The sequence below is a fragment of the Salmo salar genome, chromosome ssa01 (genome assembly GCF_905237065.1).
Source record: "Salmo salar chromosome ssa01, Ssal_v3.1, whole genome shotgun sequence".
Classification (NCBI taxonomy): Eukaryota; Metazoa; Chordata; class Actinopteri; order Salmoniformes; family Salmonidae; genus Salmo; species Salmo salar.
The window spans coordinates 45,747,631-45,765,571 of NC_059442.1; the positions used below are offsets into that span (position 1 = coordinate 45,747,631).

The 17,941-nt window shown below is 42.3% G+C and overlaps 1 protein-coding gene across 1 annotated transcript in view; it reads right to left on the reverse strand.

Moving 5' to 3' along the window:
- Positions 1 to 14,974: 14,974 nt before the first annotated feature.
- nrxn3a (neurexin 3a) overlaps positions 14,975 to 17,941 on the reverse strand; it is a 433,709-nt gene continuing 430,742 nt past the window's right edge. The window contains exon 26 of the mRNA XM_045718507.1: positions 14,975 to 15,147. Within this exon, the coding sequence (XP_045574463.1) occupies positions 15,143 to 15,147 (5 nt within the window). The 3' untranslated portion in view covers positions 14,975 to 15,142. The remainder of the gene's footprint in view (positions 15,148 to 17,941) is intronic.

The window sequence follows — 17,941 nt, forward strand, 5'->3', positions numbered from 1 at the left end:
ATACGGCTGCTAGAATCCTGACTAGAACCAAAAAATGTTATCATATTACGCCAGTGCTAGCCTCCCTACACTGGCTTCCTGTTAAGGCAAGGGCTGATTTCAAGGTTTTACTGCTAACCTACAAAGCATTACATGGGCTTGCTCCTACCTATCTTTCCGATTTGGTCCTGCCGTACATACCTATACATACGCTACGGTCACAAGATGCAGGCCTCCTAATTGTCCCTAGAATTTCTAAGCAAACAGCTGGAGGCAGTGCTTTCTCCTATAGAGCTAAATTTTTTATGGAATGGTCTGCCTACCCATGTGAGAGACGCAGACTCGGTCTCAGCTTTTAAGTCTTTATTGAAGACTCATCTCTTCAGTAGGTCCTATGATTGAGTGTAGTCTGGCCCAGGAGTGTGAAGGTGAACGGAAAGGCACTGGAGCAACGAACCACTCTTGCTGTCTCTGCCTGGCCGGTTCCCCTCTCTCCACTGGGATTCTCTGCCTCTAACCCTATTACAGGGGCTGAGTCACTGGCTTACTGGTGCTCTTCCATGCCGTCCCTAGGAGGGGTGCGTCACTTGAGTGGGTTGAGTCACTGACGTGGTCTTCCTTGGGTTGTGCCGTGGCGGAGATCTTTGTGGGCTATACTCGGCCTTGTCTTAGGATGGTAAGTTGGTGGATGAAGGAATCTCTCTAGTGGTGTGGGGCTGTGCTTTGGCAAAGTGGGTGGGGTTATATCCTGCCTGTTTGGCCCTGTCCGGGGGTATCATCGGATGGGGCCACAGTGTCTCCTGACCCCTCCTGTCTCAGCCTCCAGTAGTTATGCTGCAGTAGTTTATGTGTCTTGGGGCTAGGGTCAGTCTGTTATATCTGGAGTATTTCTCCTGTCTTATCCGGTGTCCTGTGTGTATTTAAGTATGCTCTCTCTAATTCTCTTTCTCTCTTTCTTTTTTTTCTCTCTCTCGGAGGACCTGAGCCCTAGGACCATGCCCCAGGACTACCTGGCATGATGACTCCTTGTTGTCCCCAGTCCACCTGGCCGTGCTGCTGCTCCAGTTTCAACTGTTCTGCCTGCGGCTATGGAACCCTGACCTGTTCACTGTGATTACTATTATTTGACCATGCTGGTCATTTATGAACATCTCGGCCATGTTCTGTTATAATCTCCACCCGGCACAGCCAGAAGAGGACTGGCCACCCCTCATAGCCTGGTTCCTCTCTAGGTTTCTTCCTAGGTTTTGGCCTTTCTAGGGAGTTTTTCCTAGCCACTGTGCTTCTACACCTGCATTGCTTGGTGTTTGGGGTTTTAGGCTGGGTTTCTGTACAGCACTTTGATATATCAGATGATGTAAGATGGGCTATATAAATACTTTTGATTTGATTTGACATACACTAAGTTGACTGTGCTTTAAAAAGCTTGGAAAATTCCAGAAAATTATGTCATGGCTTTAGTAGCTTGCGTTAGGCTAATTGACATCATTTGAGTCAATTGGAGGTGTACCTGTGGATGTATTTAAAGGCCTACCTTCAAACTCAGTGCCTTTTTGCTTGACATCATGTGAAAATGAAAAGAAATCATGACCTCAGAAAAAAATAGAGACCTCCACAAGCCTGGTTCATCCTTGGGAGCGATTTCCAAATGCCTGAAGGCACCACGTTCATCTGTACAAACAATAGTACACAAGTATAAACACCATGGGACCACGCAGCCATCATGCTGCTCAAGAAGGAGACAAGTACTGTCTCCTAGAGATGAATGTACTTTGGTGTGAAAAGTGCAAATCAATCCCAGAACAACAGCAAAATACCTTGTAAAGATGCTAGAAGAAACAGGTACAAAAGTATCTATATCCACAGTAAAACGAGTCCTATATCGACATAACCTGAAAAGGTTGATCAGCAAGGAAGAAGCCACTGCTCCAAAACCACCATAGAAAAAGCCAGACTACGGTTTGCAACTGCACATGGGGACAAAGATCATACTTTTTGGAGAAATGTCCTCTGGGCTGATGAAACAAAAATAGAACTGTTTGGCCATAATGACCATCGTCATGGTTGGAGGAAAAAGGGGGAGGCTTGCAAGCCGAAGAGCACCGTCCCAACCGTGAAGCACGGGGGTGGCAGCATCATGTTGTGGGGGTCCTTTGCTACAGGAGGGACTGGTGCACTTCACAAAATAGATGGCATCATGAGGATGGAAAATGATGTGGATATATTGAAGCAACATCTCAAGACATCAGTCAGGAAGTTAAAGCTTGGTCGCAAATGGGTCTTCCAAATGGACAATGACACCAAGCATACTTCCAAAGTTGTGGCCAGGTTAGGTTGACTAGAAAGGCCTGCTCGCTGAAGTGTTTTAGGGAGCATTTGACAGTGATGGGGGGTGGTCATTTGACAGCGGACCCATTATGGACGCAGGCAATGAGAGGGATTTTTGAGATCCTGGTTGAAGACAGCAGAGGTATATTTAGAGGGCAAGTTGGTCAGGATGAAATCTAAGAGGTTGCCCATGGTTACGGATTTAGGGTTGTACCTGGTCGGTTCCTTGATCATTTGTGTGATAGTTTAGATTGTAGGACGGCCGGGGTGTTCAGCATATCCAAGTTTATATCACCTAACAGTACGAACTCTGAAGATAGATGGGGGGCAATCAATTCACATATGGTGTCCAGGGCACAGCTGGGGGCTGTGGGGGGTCTATAACAAACGGCAACGGTGAGAGACTTGTTTCTGGAAAGGTGGATTTTTAAAAGTAGAAGCTCGAATTGTTAGGGCACAGACCTGGATAGTATGACAGAACTCTGCAGGCTATCTCTGCAGTAGATTGCAACTCCGCCCCCTTTGGCAGTTCTATATTGTCGTAAAATGTTGTAGGTAGTGATGGACATTTCAGGATTTTTGGTGGCCTTCCTAAGCCAGGATTCAGACATGGCTAGGACATCAGTGTGTAATATGTCGTATTGTGTTTAGTCCAGTGACACAATCTCAATGTAACCCATTTTAAATTCAGGCAGAAAATGTGGAAAAGGTCAAGGGGTGTAAATACTTTCTGAAGGCACTGTATATACATTTTGACTCAATTAAATGTTGTATATTGACTTGAATTCCAAAAGCCAAATTCCCATGACAAACATTACACATTCATTTTAAGTTAGAATTCAGGCCTAAGTACATATAGGCCTACTGTCCGAAACTGTGAAAAACATCCTTGTTTTTCTATTAGACTGGCTTGATAATGAACTACACTATTGATAACCATTGCTAATAAGCTAGCTCTAATAAACACCTGTGTGTCTATTGTGATGCTAATGCTACCATGTCCAATTAACTTTTCAATTATAGAGACCATAGATTTTCTGGAGAGAAAGCTAATCAGTTAGCCTTGTTTGGGCTGCTCTGGCACTTCATATTCCTGCACTCCCGGAGGTCCTTCCAATCTTGTACTTCGCGAAACAGCAGAAAAAGCAAACAAGATTGTCTGCCTGAACAATGATCATTTTTTTTATGTGTCGGCCAACTAATTATAGAATTTCGCTCCTACTGAGCAGAAAGCTGACCTAGAAAGCTGATAGGTTGGTCTTCGGGGCATGCAACAGGTTGTTGACCAATGGGGTCTTTCAGGGATGTAGGTGCTGATTGGTGTCTTGAATCAGGGGGTTTAGGTGCTTCAAGACGAGATGGTTAGGAAACCACTGGGAGGGCTGGAATCACAGGATGTGTCTATGGTGTGGGTCATTACGTACACAGGACAGAACAGGGTGTACACACATACACACGCACACACACAGCCTCAGACAGTGGTGTGTTATTATTCCGGTGAAATAGCAGCTGATCTCCAGTATAAATAATGAAGCAGATATTTTATCAGGCCCTTGCTCTCCCAGGATATACTCAGAGCCTGCTCCATATCCAGGCAAGCATTTTCCACAGTACTTCTATGATTGTATTCCTGTCTTCCTAACAACAGTTTTGCGTGGCCAGCCTTCCAAAATCCTGTCGTTTGCTCGATGATTGGAAATCTGGCAAACTTCAAGTTTTTATTTCGAGTTCGAATGGAAACGGTGGCTCGCGTTTGATGTTTCCCCTCAGGAGAGGGATTTCTTTCCGTTTCGTTTTTGTTTTTTTCCTTGTTTTGTTCATGTCTTTTTGCCTACCATGTTGGACAAAGTTTTTGTTGCCTATGCAGCATTTGTTTTGTATCTTATGCATGCAAGCTAGTTGCAATTCAGATTTATTTTGTTGAAACATAACGTCTCTTTGGAACTCCTTCCGTGTGAAACACTTGATTGATTTGTTAAGCGGCAACATTTTACTAGTTTCCATCCTGACTCCGCCTTACCCTGGCTTTAAAACCGGAAAAGTAAGAAGCCTGGGCTTCCGAGGCTATCCTAATGAAGTAAATACTTTCATAATAATGAAAGGGTTCTCTGTATTAGTTTGGTCATGCAACTGAAGACCTGTACATCATAATAAGGTCATAATAATTAGTTTATATGGGTTCTCTGTGTTTTGGTCATGGTCAATGGAGAACTCATGTCATAGCCTATCCTACTAAATTACATGTAACATAACAAACAGGCAAAAGCTTCTCTTGACCAAAATTCCATTCAAACCTCTGCAACGTCATACTCACATCAAGATGCATATCATACATGAACAGTCATTACAACAGCTGATTGTGGGTAGTTGACGTGACATCCATTTTTTTGTCCATGATGGCAAGCACAAATGTAACAACTTAAATGAGCTAAAATTGTGATATAATACCAAAAGCTTCGTTTTTTTTTACTTGAATCATAAGTAAATTCATGCAATGTATCATTTGTTTTCTTACAATTTTGAACCGAACGTCGACAATTGTTCAATGTCGGACTGTCCCAGGTAAGGTTGTGGAACTTTGAACTTAAGTAAATTAGACCTATTTGTATCCTGTTGCAATTTTGACCCTTTTAAGTGATTCTGAGTGCAATATTTATTCATTCTACCACGCCTGGTTCTCACTCCCTGCAGATGACCATTCCGCCAGCGACCTCTGGGTCTGTCTCTGCCGCCTGGAGAGGCTCTGGTTCTTTTATCTGGCTCTAGTGATGGTGCAGGCAGATTATGAGAACTGGCTGTGCATTAGACCATCCATCCCCTTGGTCCCGCTCTGTCTGCCCTACCAGTTTCACTCCTGGGAGGGGCCCTCATCAGCCGTGCTTCTTTTGGAGACTGTTCCCCCACTGCTCTACCTGGTTTATCCTGCCATATTCTTGTCCCAAAGATTAAGCCATGCAAGTCTTAGTGCACATGGTTGGCACAATGAAACTGTGAATGGCTCATTAAATATTTTATGGTTCCAATGCTGAATGCTCCAATGTTACTTGGATAACTGTGGGGGCAGGTAGCCTAAACACACACACACTGGCAAAGATTTTCAGCTTGCAGGCAGACACCGGAATAGGATTCTGAGTGACAGAATGAGGGCTTTGCATAGACGCTTTGTTGCGTTTTTTTGTAGGACTAGAAAAAAATGCCGTAAAATAACGCTATTAAATGGATCATATGCTTATAAAATAACGGTTCTGTTGTGGAACAGTATGGTTCACTTACATTCCCTGTTCCGTTTCAGTTCCTTGCAAAAAATAATACTCCCAATTTGGGGAGGTAGAACCACTATTTTTTCATTCCATTCCACTATTCTGACCAGCAAAATAAGGTTTTGAGCCAGTTCGAACCCACCCCCCACCCACCCCCCCAAAAAGTAACGGTTTATATAGCTCCTTTCTGTAAATTCTTTAACCCGTGACATCAACAGGTTTTTACATTTAGCTCATTAAATGACTTCACCAATCAGTGCGGATGGAGCAGGCAAGCTAGTTGTTTACATGAATGATGGACAGACAAGTGTAGCCTATGGCGCAAGATGCGACTGACATTTTGCGGGTGGGGAGAGAACAAGAGGGTTGAGGAGGAGGCATGAAGCGCTGGGATTCTTGTTATGACATGTAGTATCTGAATTAGGTCCACAGAATTATACCTAGGAGGAATGGTTTCTATGGAAGAACTTGGAATGTCCTTTGAGCTAGCTAGCTAACAAGCTTGAGCTAGCTAGCTAAGAAGCTTGTGTGTGCAGAGCGACACCAAAATGAAAAAGTCTTACCTTTTGTAGTTAATAAATCCAATGTGAAATGTGACAACTAGGCCTATAGTATCCTTAACTAGCATTAAAAGTTAATCCATTCTTATCTAGCAAATTTAAAACTCTGTCTCCGTATCTTCTGACTCAAGCTAGTATTGTTAGTACAGTAGCCTATGCTTTGCAAGGGGGAGGGGCAGGTAGCCATTTTCAGCAAAGATTTTCAGCTTGCAGGCAGACACTGGAATAGGTTTCTGAGTGACAGAATGAGGGCTTTGCATAGGCGCTTTGTTGCGTTTTTTTGTAGGACTAGAAAAATGCCTGGAACGTAAAATAACATTAATCCTATACTTTTAAAATAATGGTTCTGTTCTGGAACAGTGTGGTTCACTTACCTTCCCTGTTCCGTTTCTGTTCCTTGCAAAAAAATGTATTACGGTTTTTGGTTCTGTTTCGGTTCTGTTTCCTGAACCGGTTCCAACTCCTGATTATATAATAAGCAAGATAGTTTATTTTTATCTAGGTTTAGGGAAATTACTGTGAATCTTACCCAATGGCTTCGGAGAAGAAGGCTGATGTTTTACGTGTTTGTTTATTTGTAACTTATTTTTTTGTTGCCGCTACCGTCTCTTATGACCGAAAAAAACTTCTAGATATCAGGACTGCGATAACTCACCACCGACTGGCAGAATCCCATTTTTCCTTTAATGAGTCTGACGAGCCCAACGCGAATGATATACTGCTTTCTCAGGAACAGGCCCAGATCCCCGTGATTTGCTTGAAGAGGAGGCAGAGAAAAAGGGGGCCAGAGGGCGGGCTGCCTTCTGAGAATTCGTAGGCGATCGAATAAACCACCACTTCTTTCCATTCTGCTAGCAAACGTGCAATCTTTGGAGAATAAAATCGTTGACCTACGCGGAAGATTAAACTACCAATGGGACATTCAAAACTGTAATATCTTATGCTTCACGGAGTCGTGGTTGAACGACGACACTATCAACATACAGCTGGCTGGTTATACGCTGTACCGGCCGGATAGAACAGCGGTGTTTGGTAAGACAAGGGGCGACAGACTATGTATTTGTGTAAATAACAGCTGGTGCACGATATCTAAGGAAGTCTCGAGCTATTGCTCGTCTGAGGTAGAATATCTCATGATAAGCTGTAGACCACACTATCTACCTAGAGAGTTTTCATCTGTATTTTTTGTAGCTGTTTACATACCACCACAGTCAGAGAATGGCACTAAGACAGCATTGAATGAGCTCTATTTTTTGTAGCTGTTTACATACCACCACAGTCAGAGAATGGCACTAAGAGAGCATTGAATGAGCTGTATTCCACCATAAGCATACAAGAAAACGCTCACCCAGAGGCGGTGATCCTAGTAGCCGGGGACTTTAATGCAGGGAAACCTAAATCCGTTTTACCAAATTTCTATCAGCATGTAAAATGTGCAACCAGAGGGGAAAAAACTCTGGACCACCTTTACTCCACACACAGAGATGCATACAAAGCTCTCTCTCGCCCTCCATTTGGCATATCTGACCATAATTCTATCCTCTTTATTCCTGATTATACAAGCAAAAATGAAAGCAGAAGGTACCTGTGACTAGTGACTAAAAGTATTCCGATGAAGCAGATGCTAAACTACAGGATTGTTTTGCTAGCACAGACTGGAATATTCCTCCGATGGCATTGAGGAGTACACCACATCAGTCATTGGCTTCATCAATAAGTGCATCGATAACGTCGTCCCCACAGTGATTGTACGTACATACCCCAACCAGAAGACATGGATTACAGGCAACATCCGCACTGAGTTAAAGGTTAGAGCTGCCGCTTTCAAGGAGCGGGAATCTAACCCAGAAGCTTATAAGAAATCCTGCTATGCCCTCCGACGAACATTCAAACAGGAAAAGCTTCAATACAGGACTAAGATCGAATCATACTACACCGGCTCTAATGCTCGTCAGATGTGGCAGGGCTTGCAAACCATTACAGACGACAAAGGGAAGCACAGCCGAGAGCTGCCCAGAGACCCGAGCCTACCAGACGAGCTATACTACTTCTATGCTTGCTTCGAGGCAAATAACACTGAAAAATGCATGAGAGCCGCAGCTGTTCCGGAAGACTGTGTGATCACGCTCTCCGCAGCTGATGTGAGTAAGACCATTAAACAGGTCAACATTCACAAGGCCGCGGGGCCAGACGGATTACCAGGACGTGTACTGTGAGCATGCGCTGACCAACTGGCAAGTGTCTTCACTGACATGTTCAACCTCTCCCTGTCCGAGTCAGTAATACCAACATGTTTTAAGCAGGCCACCATAGTACCTGTGCCCAACAACACTAAGGTAACCTGCCTAAATGACTACTGACCCGTAGCACTCACGTCTGTAGCCATGAAGTGCTTTGAAAGGCTGGTCATGGATCACATCAACACCATTATCCCAGAAAACCTAGACCCACTCCAATTTGCATACTGCACCAACAGATCCACAGACGATGCAATCTCTATTGCGCTTATTTGAAATTGCCAAATATTCTTACTGATTTAAAGACAGAAGTAACTCAATAATTGTCTGTTTGGCAATCATTAAACCTTATATTATCATGAAATGTAATGACACATCAGAGGACAAATTCAAGGCACTGATAAATTAAATGGTTCATTTAATTGGATATAAACTCAAAATTGAAAGTGGGCATATAACATTGAGTTGTTTAGACATAGTTTATTGAAACTATATGTTTTTATTTTTAAAAGGAATTTGGTCCAAATGGTAACTGCAACATGTTATACCTTATTAGGCTATAACTGTTACAATGCGGCACACTTACACAGTGACAAGTCCAGAGTTAGGGAGTCGTTATGACACTGATTGATTGTGTATGTGTGTGTAAATGTGTGTGAGTGATTATTGCTCCTCAGCCTTCCCTGACAAGTCGGAGTCGTTTGTCTTACCCCACTAGACGAGCACATCTAATGTTTCCAATCTATTTAATTACCATTACAGCGTTGACACGCTGTTGTGTTGTTGTTGATGTGCTTGGTCTCTGCATGATTTAAATGATTTCCTCTGGGAAAAAAGCATTTGTCACAATCTGCCTGGCAAGTGGTGGTGGGTGGGTGGTGGCACCCATGTGTGTGACAAGTTTAAATGAGCTAGCAAAATACATAATTCCTTTCAATAGAGTGTCAAAACAACTTGCATTTCTGCTTACTCTCAGGGCAATTGTTGTGTTGTTGTAATCATGTTATTAACAGCCATCAGTGAACAAGTCAGCATTGGCTGGATGGAACAGTGAAGCAAACCCAGCCCATCCTCAAGTGGATTATCTGCTGTCTAGAAATTTTGTAATGGTGAAGTTGTGGCATTTTCTTTCCATGGCAATTGCCAACTGTCCACCAGGGACCAATGCGAGTGCCTTTTACCATCTAGTACAGTGTTTCCCAACCTTTTCGGTTACTGTACCACCAATAGAATTTTGCTCTGCCCGGAGTACACCTGAAGAACCCCCTCATGTGCATTTTACCAGTTTCCCTATGATCTCTTGAGTCTTCTCAAGTATCCCCTTTGGATAGTACCCCCAGGGGTCCTAGTACCCCTGGTTGGGAACCACTGATCTAGTAGGCTCGCGATGAGCTAGGGCAGGGGGTACCTGGGGGTACTTGGCCTACGAACAAGGCGTACTTGAGAAGACTCATGAGACCATAGGCTTCCTGGAAAATGCACATGAGTGGGAACTTCAGGGGTACTCCGGGCAGAGCAAAATTCAGTAGGTGGTACAGTAATCAAAAAAGGTTTGGAAACCACTGAGCTAAGGTGTTGGGGATGGAGTTGAGGACAGGCCTAAACCGTGAGCATCGTAGGTTCAATCCCAGTGCTAGGCACACTTCATAATCTTCAGACGGCACCACACCCCATCATTAAAATGTATGCACTAAGCAATATTAACATACTAGGCCCACCCATACTGAGAATGCATCATATAATGCACAATGCGTTGTTTCCCGCCATTCCTTCATTTTGGTACAGCCAGTCCCCTTACCTGATTATCAGCTGTTGTCAAAAGCACGTTAGTCTGAAAAGAAGATTCTGTACCTCAATAGCATGCAGCAAATTCTACCAGATGAAACGTCTTACTCAATTATAACAATTTTGCATACTATAAAACGTTATATTTTTGCATACCCAAAAAGCCTAATATTTAGAATGCAAGTACAGGTATTTGGACACAGCTAGTGTGTCAAAAATCGGTTCTTTACACACCATGGACACCACCTGTGTATCCAGCCCTCCCCTGTATGGTCCGACAGCAGAGTACATTTCAGCGGCACCTCTGTAATTACACAGTAATAGACTAGTAATTGACTGCTAAGTACATTCCGTAAGGGATTGCTGGTGAGCAATGGTTATGAATGGCAGAAAGAATTCTGGGTATGTATGTAAGGTAACATAGGTTCAGGCAATGGCTGATGTAGGTAGGCTATATATAGCACTCTTCAACGCTTACCCCAAGAGATACTGTAACTATAAGGATCGTAAGTTCATTTATTCTGTATACTGTATTGCATACTGCATTCTGATTTCACATCTAAAACCTTCAACGAGTCTGATAAGATGGTTACTCCAAGCCTAGAAAGCCCTAAACAAAGCAAGAGATGGAGAAAAAGAGAGGGAGATAATACACTCTAATGAATGTTCATAATCAAGCGAGCTCATCGGGAGCTGGTAGGGGGATTATTGAATTCTCAGCCTTGGAGGAATTTTAATGAACTTTGTCTCCACCTGTGAAAAGGCCTCCCTCCTTCCCTCGGTCAATGGTGCTCAATAAGGCAGCCATCCATGTAATAACATCCATGTAATTTGAAATCCTCTGCTCTTTATACCTGGAGAGAAAGAGAGCGAGAGAGAGTGTGACCGAGATTTTGAGAGAGCACTAACCCAACACACTTGGTACAGTAGATTTCCCCTAACCAGGGTGACTTATGAAAGACTGTCCGAAAGTATGAAGTGTCTCCGTTATTTCGCCATTGTAGTTTCATCTCAATAGCTCTTCAAAAAAGAGGAGACTACTAATAGAATTGCTTAGGTTTTACCCCACACTGCGAGGGACCTGATTTTAAGTTGGAATAAACTGCAAGTTACAATTGCACATGGGCAATTTACAGCAGTCATTTGAAAAAAATTGGTGTCATTATGTGGAACGCTGTTCCTATCGGAATAGACTCTGAGGCAGGCTCATGTAACTGTAACAATTCAGTAACTGACATTCACACCCACGAGATTCCTGCTAAGCCCTCTCTCCCATGTTCCAGAATGGATGGGTGTAATGGTTGTAAACCAAATAACATAAATTTTTATTTAGAGTGTTCTCAAAGATGGGGACGCTATTGAGAATGACTGGAAAGACATTCAATGCCAATACACTGTGTTCACAAAATGAGATACAGGGGACGACTCGATCCTGTATATATGATTGCAGTAAAAGCACATTCCCTTAAGAGAAAGCAAAAGCAAAGTGAACATGGATGATTTGAGTCTGTTAGATCGTTTATAATGTAGGTAGCTTTTGAATAACAGAAAATACTATCAATCCATTGATCCTAGTGAGGAAAAATATGAGCATTGTTGTACTAGAGTGTACAGATTCCTAGTCAATACCTGGTAATGCAGGCTGAAAAGGAAGTGTATTGAACAAGGAAGTTATGGGTCATTTGCATACAGATACCTGCAAAAAATATCACTCCTGTTCTCCAGTATTTTATGAGCATTTCATCAGCTTGGAAAAATAAGGCTTCATCTGTACATCAAGCTTTTTAAAACAGTTACAGCTTAGGCAATGACTAATGTAACAATTTTCACAGGATCCCTGGCAACCTACACACACAGTCTTGCACAGCTAACCTTGTGGGGACACACTATTCAGTCCCATTCAAAATCCTATTTTCCCTAACCCCTAACTCTAAACCTAACATGTACTCTTACTCTAACCTTAACCCAAAAACCTAGCCTTAACCCTTAACGTAATTCTAAACCTAACACTAACTCTAACCTTAACCCCATAGAAATAGCATTTGACCTTGTGGGGACCAACAAAATGTCCCAAGTTAGTTAAATGTTTGTTTGTTTACTATTCTTGTGCGGACTTCTGGTCACCACAAGAAAAGTTAAACACGTCCATCGACACACACTGACAAACACCGACACAGAGTTATAGAAAAGCCACAGCATGACTTTTGTGAGTTGACATTGTCTCAGTCAACATCTCTGCCAGTGTGGAGGAGTAAATCTTACCTGGCTTTCATGTTAACGTCAGAGCACCATGTGCACCTACAAAAAAATGACATCTCATTTGGAGAAGACGCTCCGGGAAGGACTTTCTTTCTGACGCTTCACTGAGTCTTAAGAAAAGTGGGTTTGAAGAAAAGCGTGTGACCCTTTCTTTCACCCCCTCCTCTCCTCCTACACACTCACTCCATTTTAATCCCATTTAAAGCAAACAGGTGTCTCTCACTACAGAACTACATTCACAAATATCTTTATATTAGGGACATCTTTCGAATCTATCAGTATTTCCCACTTCCTCTCTGATCAAAATCAAATGAAATTGTATTTGTCACATGCTCCTTAAACAACTGGTGTAGACTAACAGTGAAATGCCTACTTATGGGACCTTCCCAATGATGCAGAGAGAAACAAAGAGAAATAATAGAAAAATAATAATACAAGGAATGCAGCTGTAGAACCTTTTGAGGATTTGAGGGCCCATTCTGAGTCGTTTCAGCCTCCTGCCTTCTTCACGACTGTGTTGGTGTGTGTGGACCATGATAACACCTTAGTGATGTGGACACAGAGGGACTTGAAGCTTTCGACACGCTCCACTACAGCCCTGTCAATATGGATGGGGACAAGCTCGGCCCTCCATTTCCTGTAGTCCACAATCATCTATTTTCTTACTGACGTTGAGGGAGAGGTTGTTGTACTGGCAGCACACTGCCAGGTCACTGACCTCCTTCCTATAGGCTGTCTCATCGTCGTCAGTGATCAGGACAACCGCCGCTGTGTCGTTAGCAAACTTAATGATGGTGTTGGAGTTGTGCGCTGCCATGCAGTTGTGGGTGAACAGGGAGTACAGGAGGGGACTAAGCACAAACCCCTGAGGGGCCCGTGTTAAGGGTCAGAGTGGTGGATGTGTTGTTGCCCACCCTCACCACCTGGGGGCGGCTCATCAGGAATTCCAGGATCCAGTTGCATAGGGAGGTGTTCAGTCCCAGGGTCCTGAGCTAAGTGATGAGCTTGGAGGGCACTATGGTGTTTAACGTTGCACTTTTGTCAAGGTGTCTGGGATGATGGCGTTGATGTGAGCAATGACCAGCCTTTTAAAGCATTTCATGGTTACAGATTTGAGTGCTACGGGGAGATAGTCATTTAGGAAGGTTACCTTGGCGTTCTTGGGCACAGGGATTATGATGGTCTGCTTGAAACATGTATGTATTACAGACTGAGTCAGGGAGAGGTAGAAAATGTCATACACAACTGTCTAAACCCCTTCAAATTAGTGGATTTGGCTATTTCAGCCACAACCGTTGCTGACAGGTGTATAAAATCGAGCACACGGCCATGCAATCCCTATAGACAAACATTGGCAGTAGAATGGCCTTACTGAAGAGCTCAGTGACTTTCAATGTGGCACCGTCATTGGAAGCCACCTTTCTAACAGGTCAATTTGTAAAATTTCTCCCCTGCTAGAGCTGCCCCGGTCAGCTGTAAGTGCTGTTATTGTGAAGTGGAAACGTCAGCTGTGAAGTGTTAGGCCACACAAGCTCACAGAATGGGACTGCCGAGTGCTGAAGCGTGTAGCGCGTTCTCGGTTGCAACACTCACTACCGAGTTCCAAACTGCCTCTGGAAGCAATGTTAAACTGTTCGTCGGAAGCCCAAGATCACAATGTGCAATGCCAAGCGTCGACTGGAGTGGTGTAAAGCTCACCATCATTGGAGCAGTGGAATCGCATTCTCTGGAGTGATGAATTACGCTTCACCATCTGGCAGTCTGACGGAATCTGGGTTTGGCGGATGCCAGGAGAACGCTATCTGCCACAATGCGTAGTGCCAACTGTAAAGTTTGGTGGAGAATGAATAATGGTCTGGGGCTGTTTTTCATGGTTCGGGCTAAGCCCCTTAGTTCCAGTGAAGGGGAATCATAACACTACAGCATACAATGACATTCTAGAAAATTCTGTGCTTCCAACTTTATGGCCCTGTGCACAAAGTGAGGTCCCTTCAGAAATGGTTTGTAGTGATCGTTGTGGAAGAACTTGACTGGCCTGCACAGAGCCCTGAACTCAACCCCATTGAACACCTTTGGGATGGTTTGGAACGCCGACTGCAAGCCAGACCTAATCGCGCATCATCAGTGCCCGACCTCACTAATGCTCTTGTGGCTGAATGGAAGCCAGTCTCTGCAGCTATGTTCCAACATGTATTGGAAAGCCTTCCCAGAAGAGTGGAGGCTGTTATAGCAGCAAAGCAGGAACCAACTCCATATTAATGCCCATGATTTTGGAATGAGATGTTCGATGAGCAGGTGTCCACATACTTTTGGTCATGTAGTGTATGTCTGATCGAAAATGGGCTAAATCCATATCATGAAATATCCAGCGCCGAAAATCATTGTGCTTCTTCACATGAAGTTGACAAATCTGAGCATACATTTGTACCATATGAGTAGTAGGCTATACAAAGCATATTTAATCCAAATTGCTATTTGCAAAGCACATATTTCTGTAAAAAAAAAAAAAATGCAGCATAGCAAATACAGAGCTCCAATCAAAACACGTTTTCTGTAAAGATGTAGGTAATCTTTGCTAAAAATTTTATTTTATTTACTGAATAGAAAATGTAAGTTGCCCACCCTCAATTCCCCTGCCTGCCCAGTTTGTGCTTGACGATGGATGCAGGTCGTCAGTGGCGGCCCCTCTGCTGTCCAGACACAATGTGGCGGTAGTGTTGGTCTGTGATCCACTTCAAACTGTAAATACATAAGTAATTTATCAAAATTGTGTTGATATTGCAAGAAAATATTGTCATTTCACATAACCATACCACAAGATAGCTACTCAACCTGCTTCATTCATGACAACAATACTAACTGGAACAAGCTAGCTAGCTATCCAAGTTGTTACTGAGCTAGCTAAGTTAGTTAGCTAGATACCTTATATTAACCAGTAATACGAAATACGACTAAACGTTTTAAAAGGTTAGCTGTCACCTTGAGCCTTGATAGGGGGTAAAAATGATTTTCCCTGAAGGGAAGGCAATTTCGTTGTTTGTTAGCTAGCTAGGTTAACGTTACCAGTTAGCTTTGACCCCGTATCAAGCCCAGCTAGCTAGCCTTACTGGCTGCTAGCCAAATTAGCTAACATTCTTGATTCTGGTTAATAAGATAAATACAACTTCTCAAACTAGCTACTCACTTTAGCGTTAACTTCTTTGACGTATTTTTTGCACAGCTTCTCACTTCTTTGTTTCTCCATACATATACACACTCATTTGTGGTGCAAAATTCAAAAATGACAGTTGGAACCACAGCGGAAAATACGTGATTCTTGTTGCTAGGCTACCGGTTACAGTGCTTGCAGTTTGCACGCTCCTTTATTTAGAGAGAATACAACAATTATAGCTAGTCTGAAGAATGATATGGATTTAATATTTGTCAAATTATTGAGCTTGTACTCAAAACCCAAGTCAGCACCAGAAATGGTCCTTATTTAGCATATCAAGATCCTGATATGAACCTCGGTCAAGAGCATTTGCATTGCATGTGCTGTGAAAATATACTAGGTGGGCCTGCTGTCAGTATTTGTTATCATATAGAGGAAATAAGATGGCCACATATGCCTATCTCAGGATATCTAATGAGTCAATATCCGGCCATACCATGTATGATATCCGGAGGGAATCCAACAATGATTTGTGCATGAAATAAAAATATGGATTTCATATTTGTCAAATTATTGAGCATGTGCTGAAAACGCAGAAATGACTCAGAAATTGTCCTTATTTTCAGCATATTAAAAAGCATATCAAGATCCAGATATGAAACTCAGTCATAAGCAGCATATCTACAATCAATATAGCTTAGTATCTTGAATGTGCTGAGACAACACAGATATGCATTGTATACAGTCAGTATTTGTCAACATGAAGAGAGAAAATAGGATGTAACATATCGCAGGATATTGAATGAGTCCATAGGAAATGTCCATGTGTGATATTCGGAGTAATCCCAATATCATATACTGTATGTCTAAAAGACACATCTGGATTCAGGATATGGTGCAAATCCACAAAACTCCCAAATATGCATTGGAAATGGTCAGCATTCTGTAGAATGTCAAAAATATGTAACGTAAAGATATCCCCTGATATGGACCCCTTTTGCCCAGTGTACATACATTAAAAAAAAGTTTAAAAAGAAAGAACAATAAATTAAGACATATCAGAATGAGCAATGTCAGAGTCCGGAATATAAATAAATATATATGTATGTGAATGGTGTGTATAGACAGTATGGACAGTATGTGAATAGAAAAGGTGTTTACAGTAATTATATAGGATGAGCCATGACTAGAATACAGTATATACATATGAAGTGGGTAAAACAGTATGTAAATATTTTTAAAATGACCAGTGTTCAATGACTCTATGTAAATAGGGCAGCAGTCTCGAAGTTGAAGGGTAGAGTACCGTGTGGTAGCCGGCTAGGGACAGTGTCTAAGGTTCAGGGCAGGGTACTGGGCGGAAGCCGGCTCGTAATGTCTGTTTAACAGTCTGATAGCCTGGAGAAGCTGTTTATCAGTCTCTCTGTCCCTTCTTTGATGCTTTCTTTGTTGTTGTTACAGCCGGGAGAGTTCACATCAGGCATAGATGGAAAAAGTACTCAATTGTCACACTTGAGTAAAAGTAAAGATACCTTAATATAAAATGACTCAAGTAAAAGTGAAAGTAATCCAGTAAATTACTACTTGAGTAAAAGCCTAAGGTATCAGATTTTCAAAGTGCGTAAGTACAGTGGTGGAAAAAGTACTCAATTGCCATACTTGAGTAAAAGTACAAAGTAAAAGTAAATGCTATACATCAAATTCCTTATATTTAGCAAACCAGACAGCACAATTTCTTTTTTTATTACTTTTTTTGACAGCTAGGGGCAACTCCAACACTCAGACATAATTTACAAAGGAAGCATGTATGTTTAGTGAGTCCAGATCAGAGGCAGTAGGGATGACCAAGGACGTTCTCTTGATAAGTGTGTGAATTGGACATTTTTCCTGTACTGCTAAGCATTCAAATTGTAACTAGTACTTTTGGGTATCAGGGAAAATGTATGGAGTAAAAAAATACATCATTTTCTTTAGGAATGTAGTGAAGTAAAAGTAGTCAAACATATAAATAGTAAAGTACAGGTACCCCAAAAACTACTGAAGTAGTACTTTAAAGTATTTTTACTTAAGTACTTTACATCACTGACATCAGGTAGGATAAGGAAACTTAGAAAGTGGTCACCCCTGTCTAGTGCCAAATCAATCCCTAGTTTATGTTGTTGGAAACTTCTAAAGGAAGGACCAAAGGTATCAGTGAGAAAACCCCAACCCAATCACAATATTAAACTCTGTAATACTGTGAGGTGAGTAAGGGAAACAAGTACATCACATAAGATAATGTCATGTTACATTCCCACACCAAGAACTGAATGAATAACAGGCATTTCAGAAAAATGGAGCCCCTTTTTAGTCTCAATTCGCTGATAAAGTTACTCCAGGAGT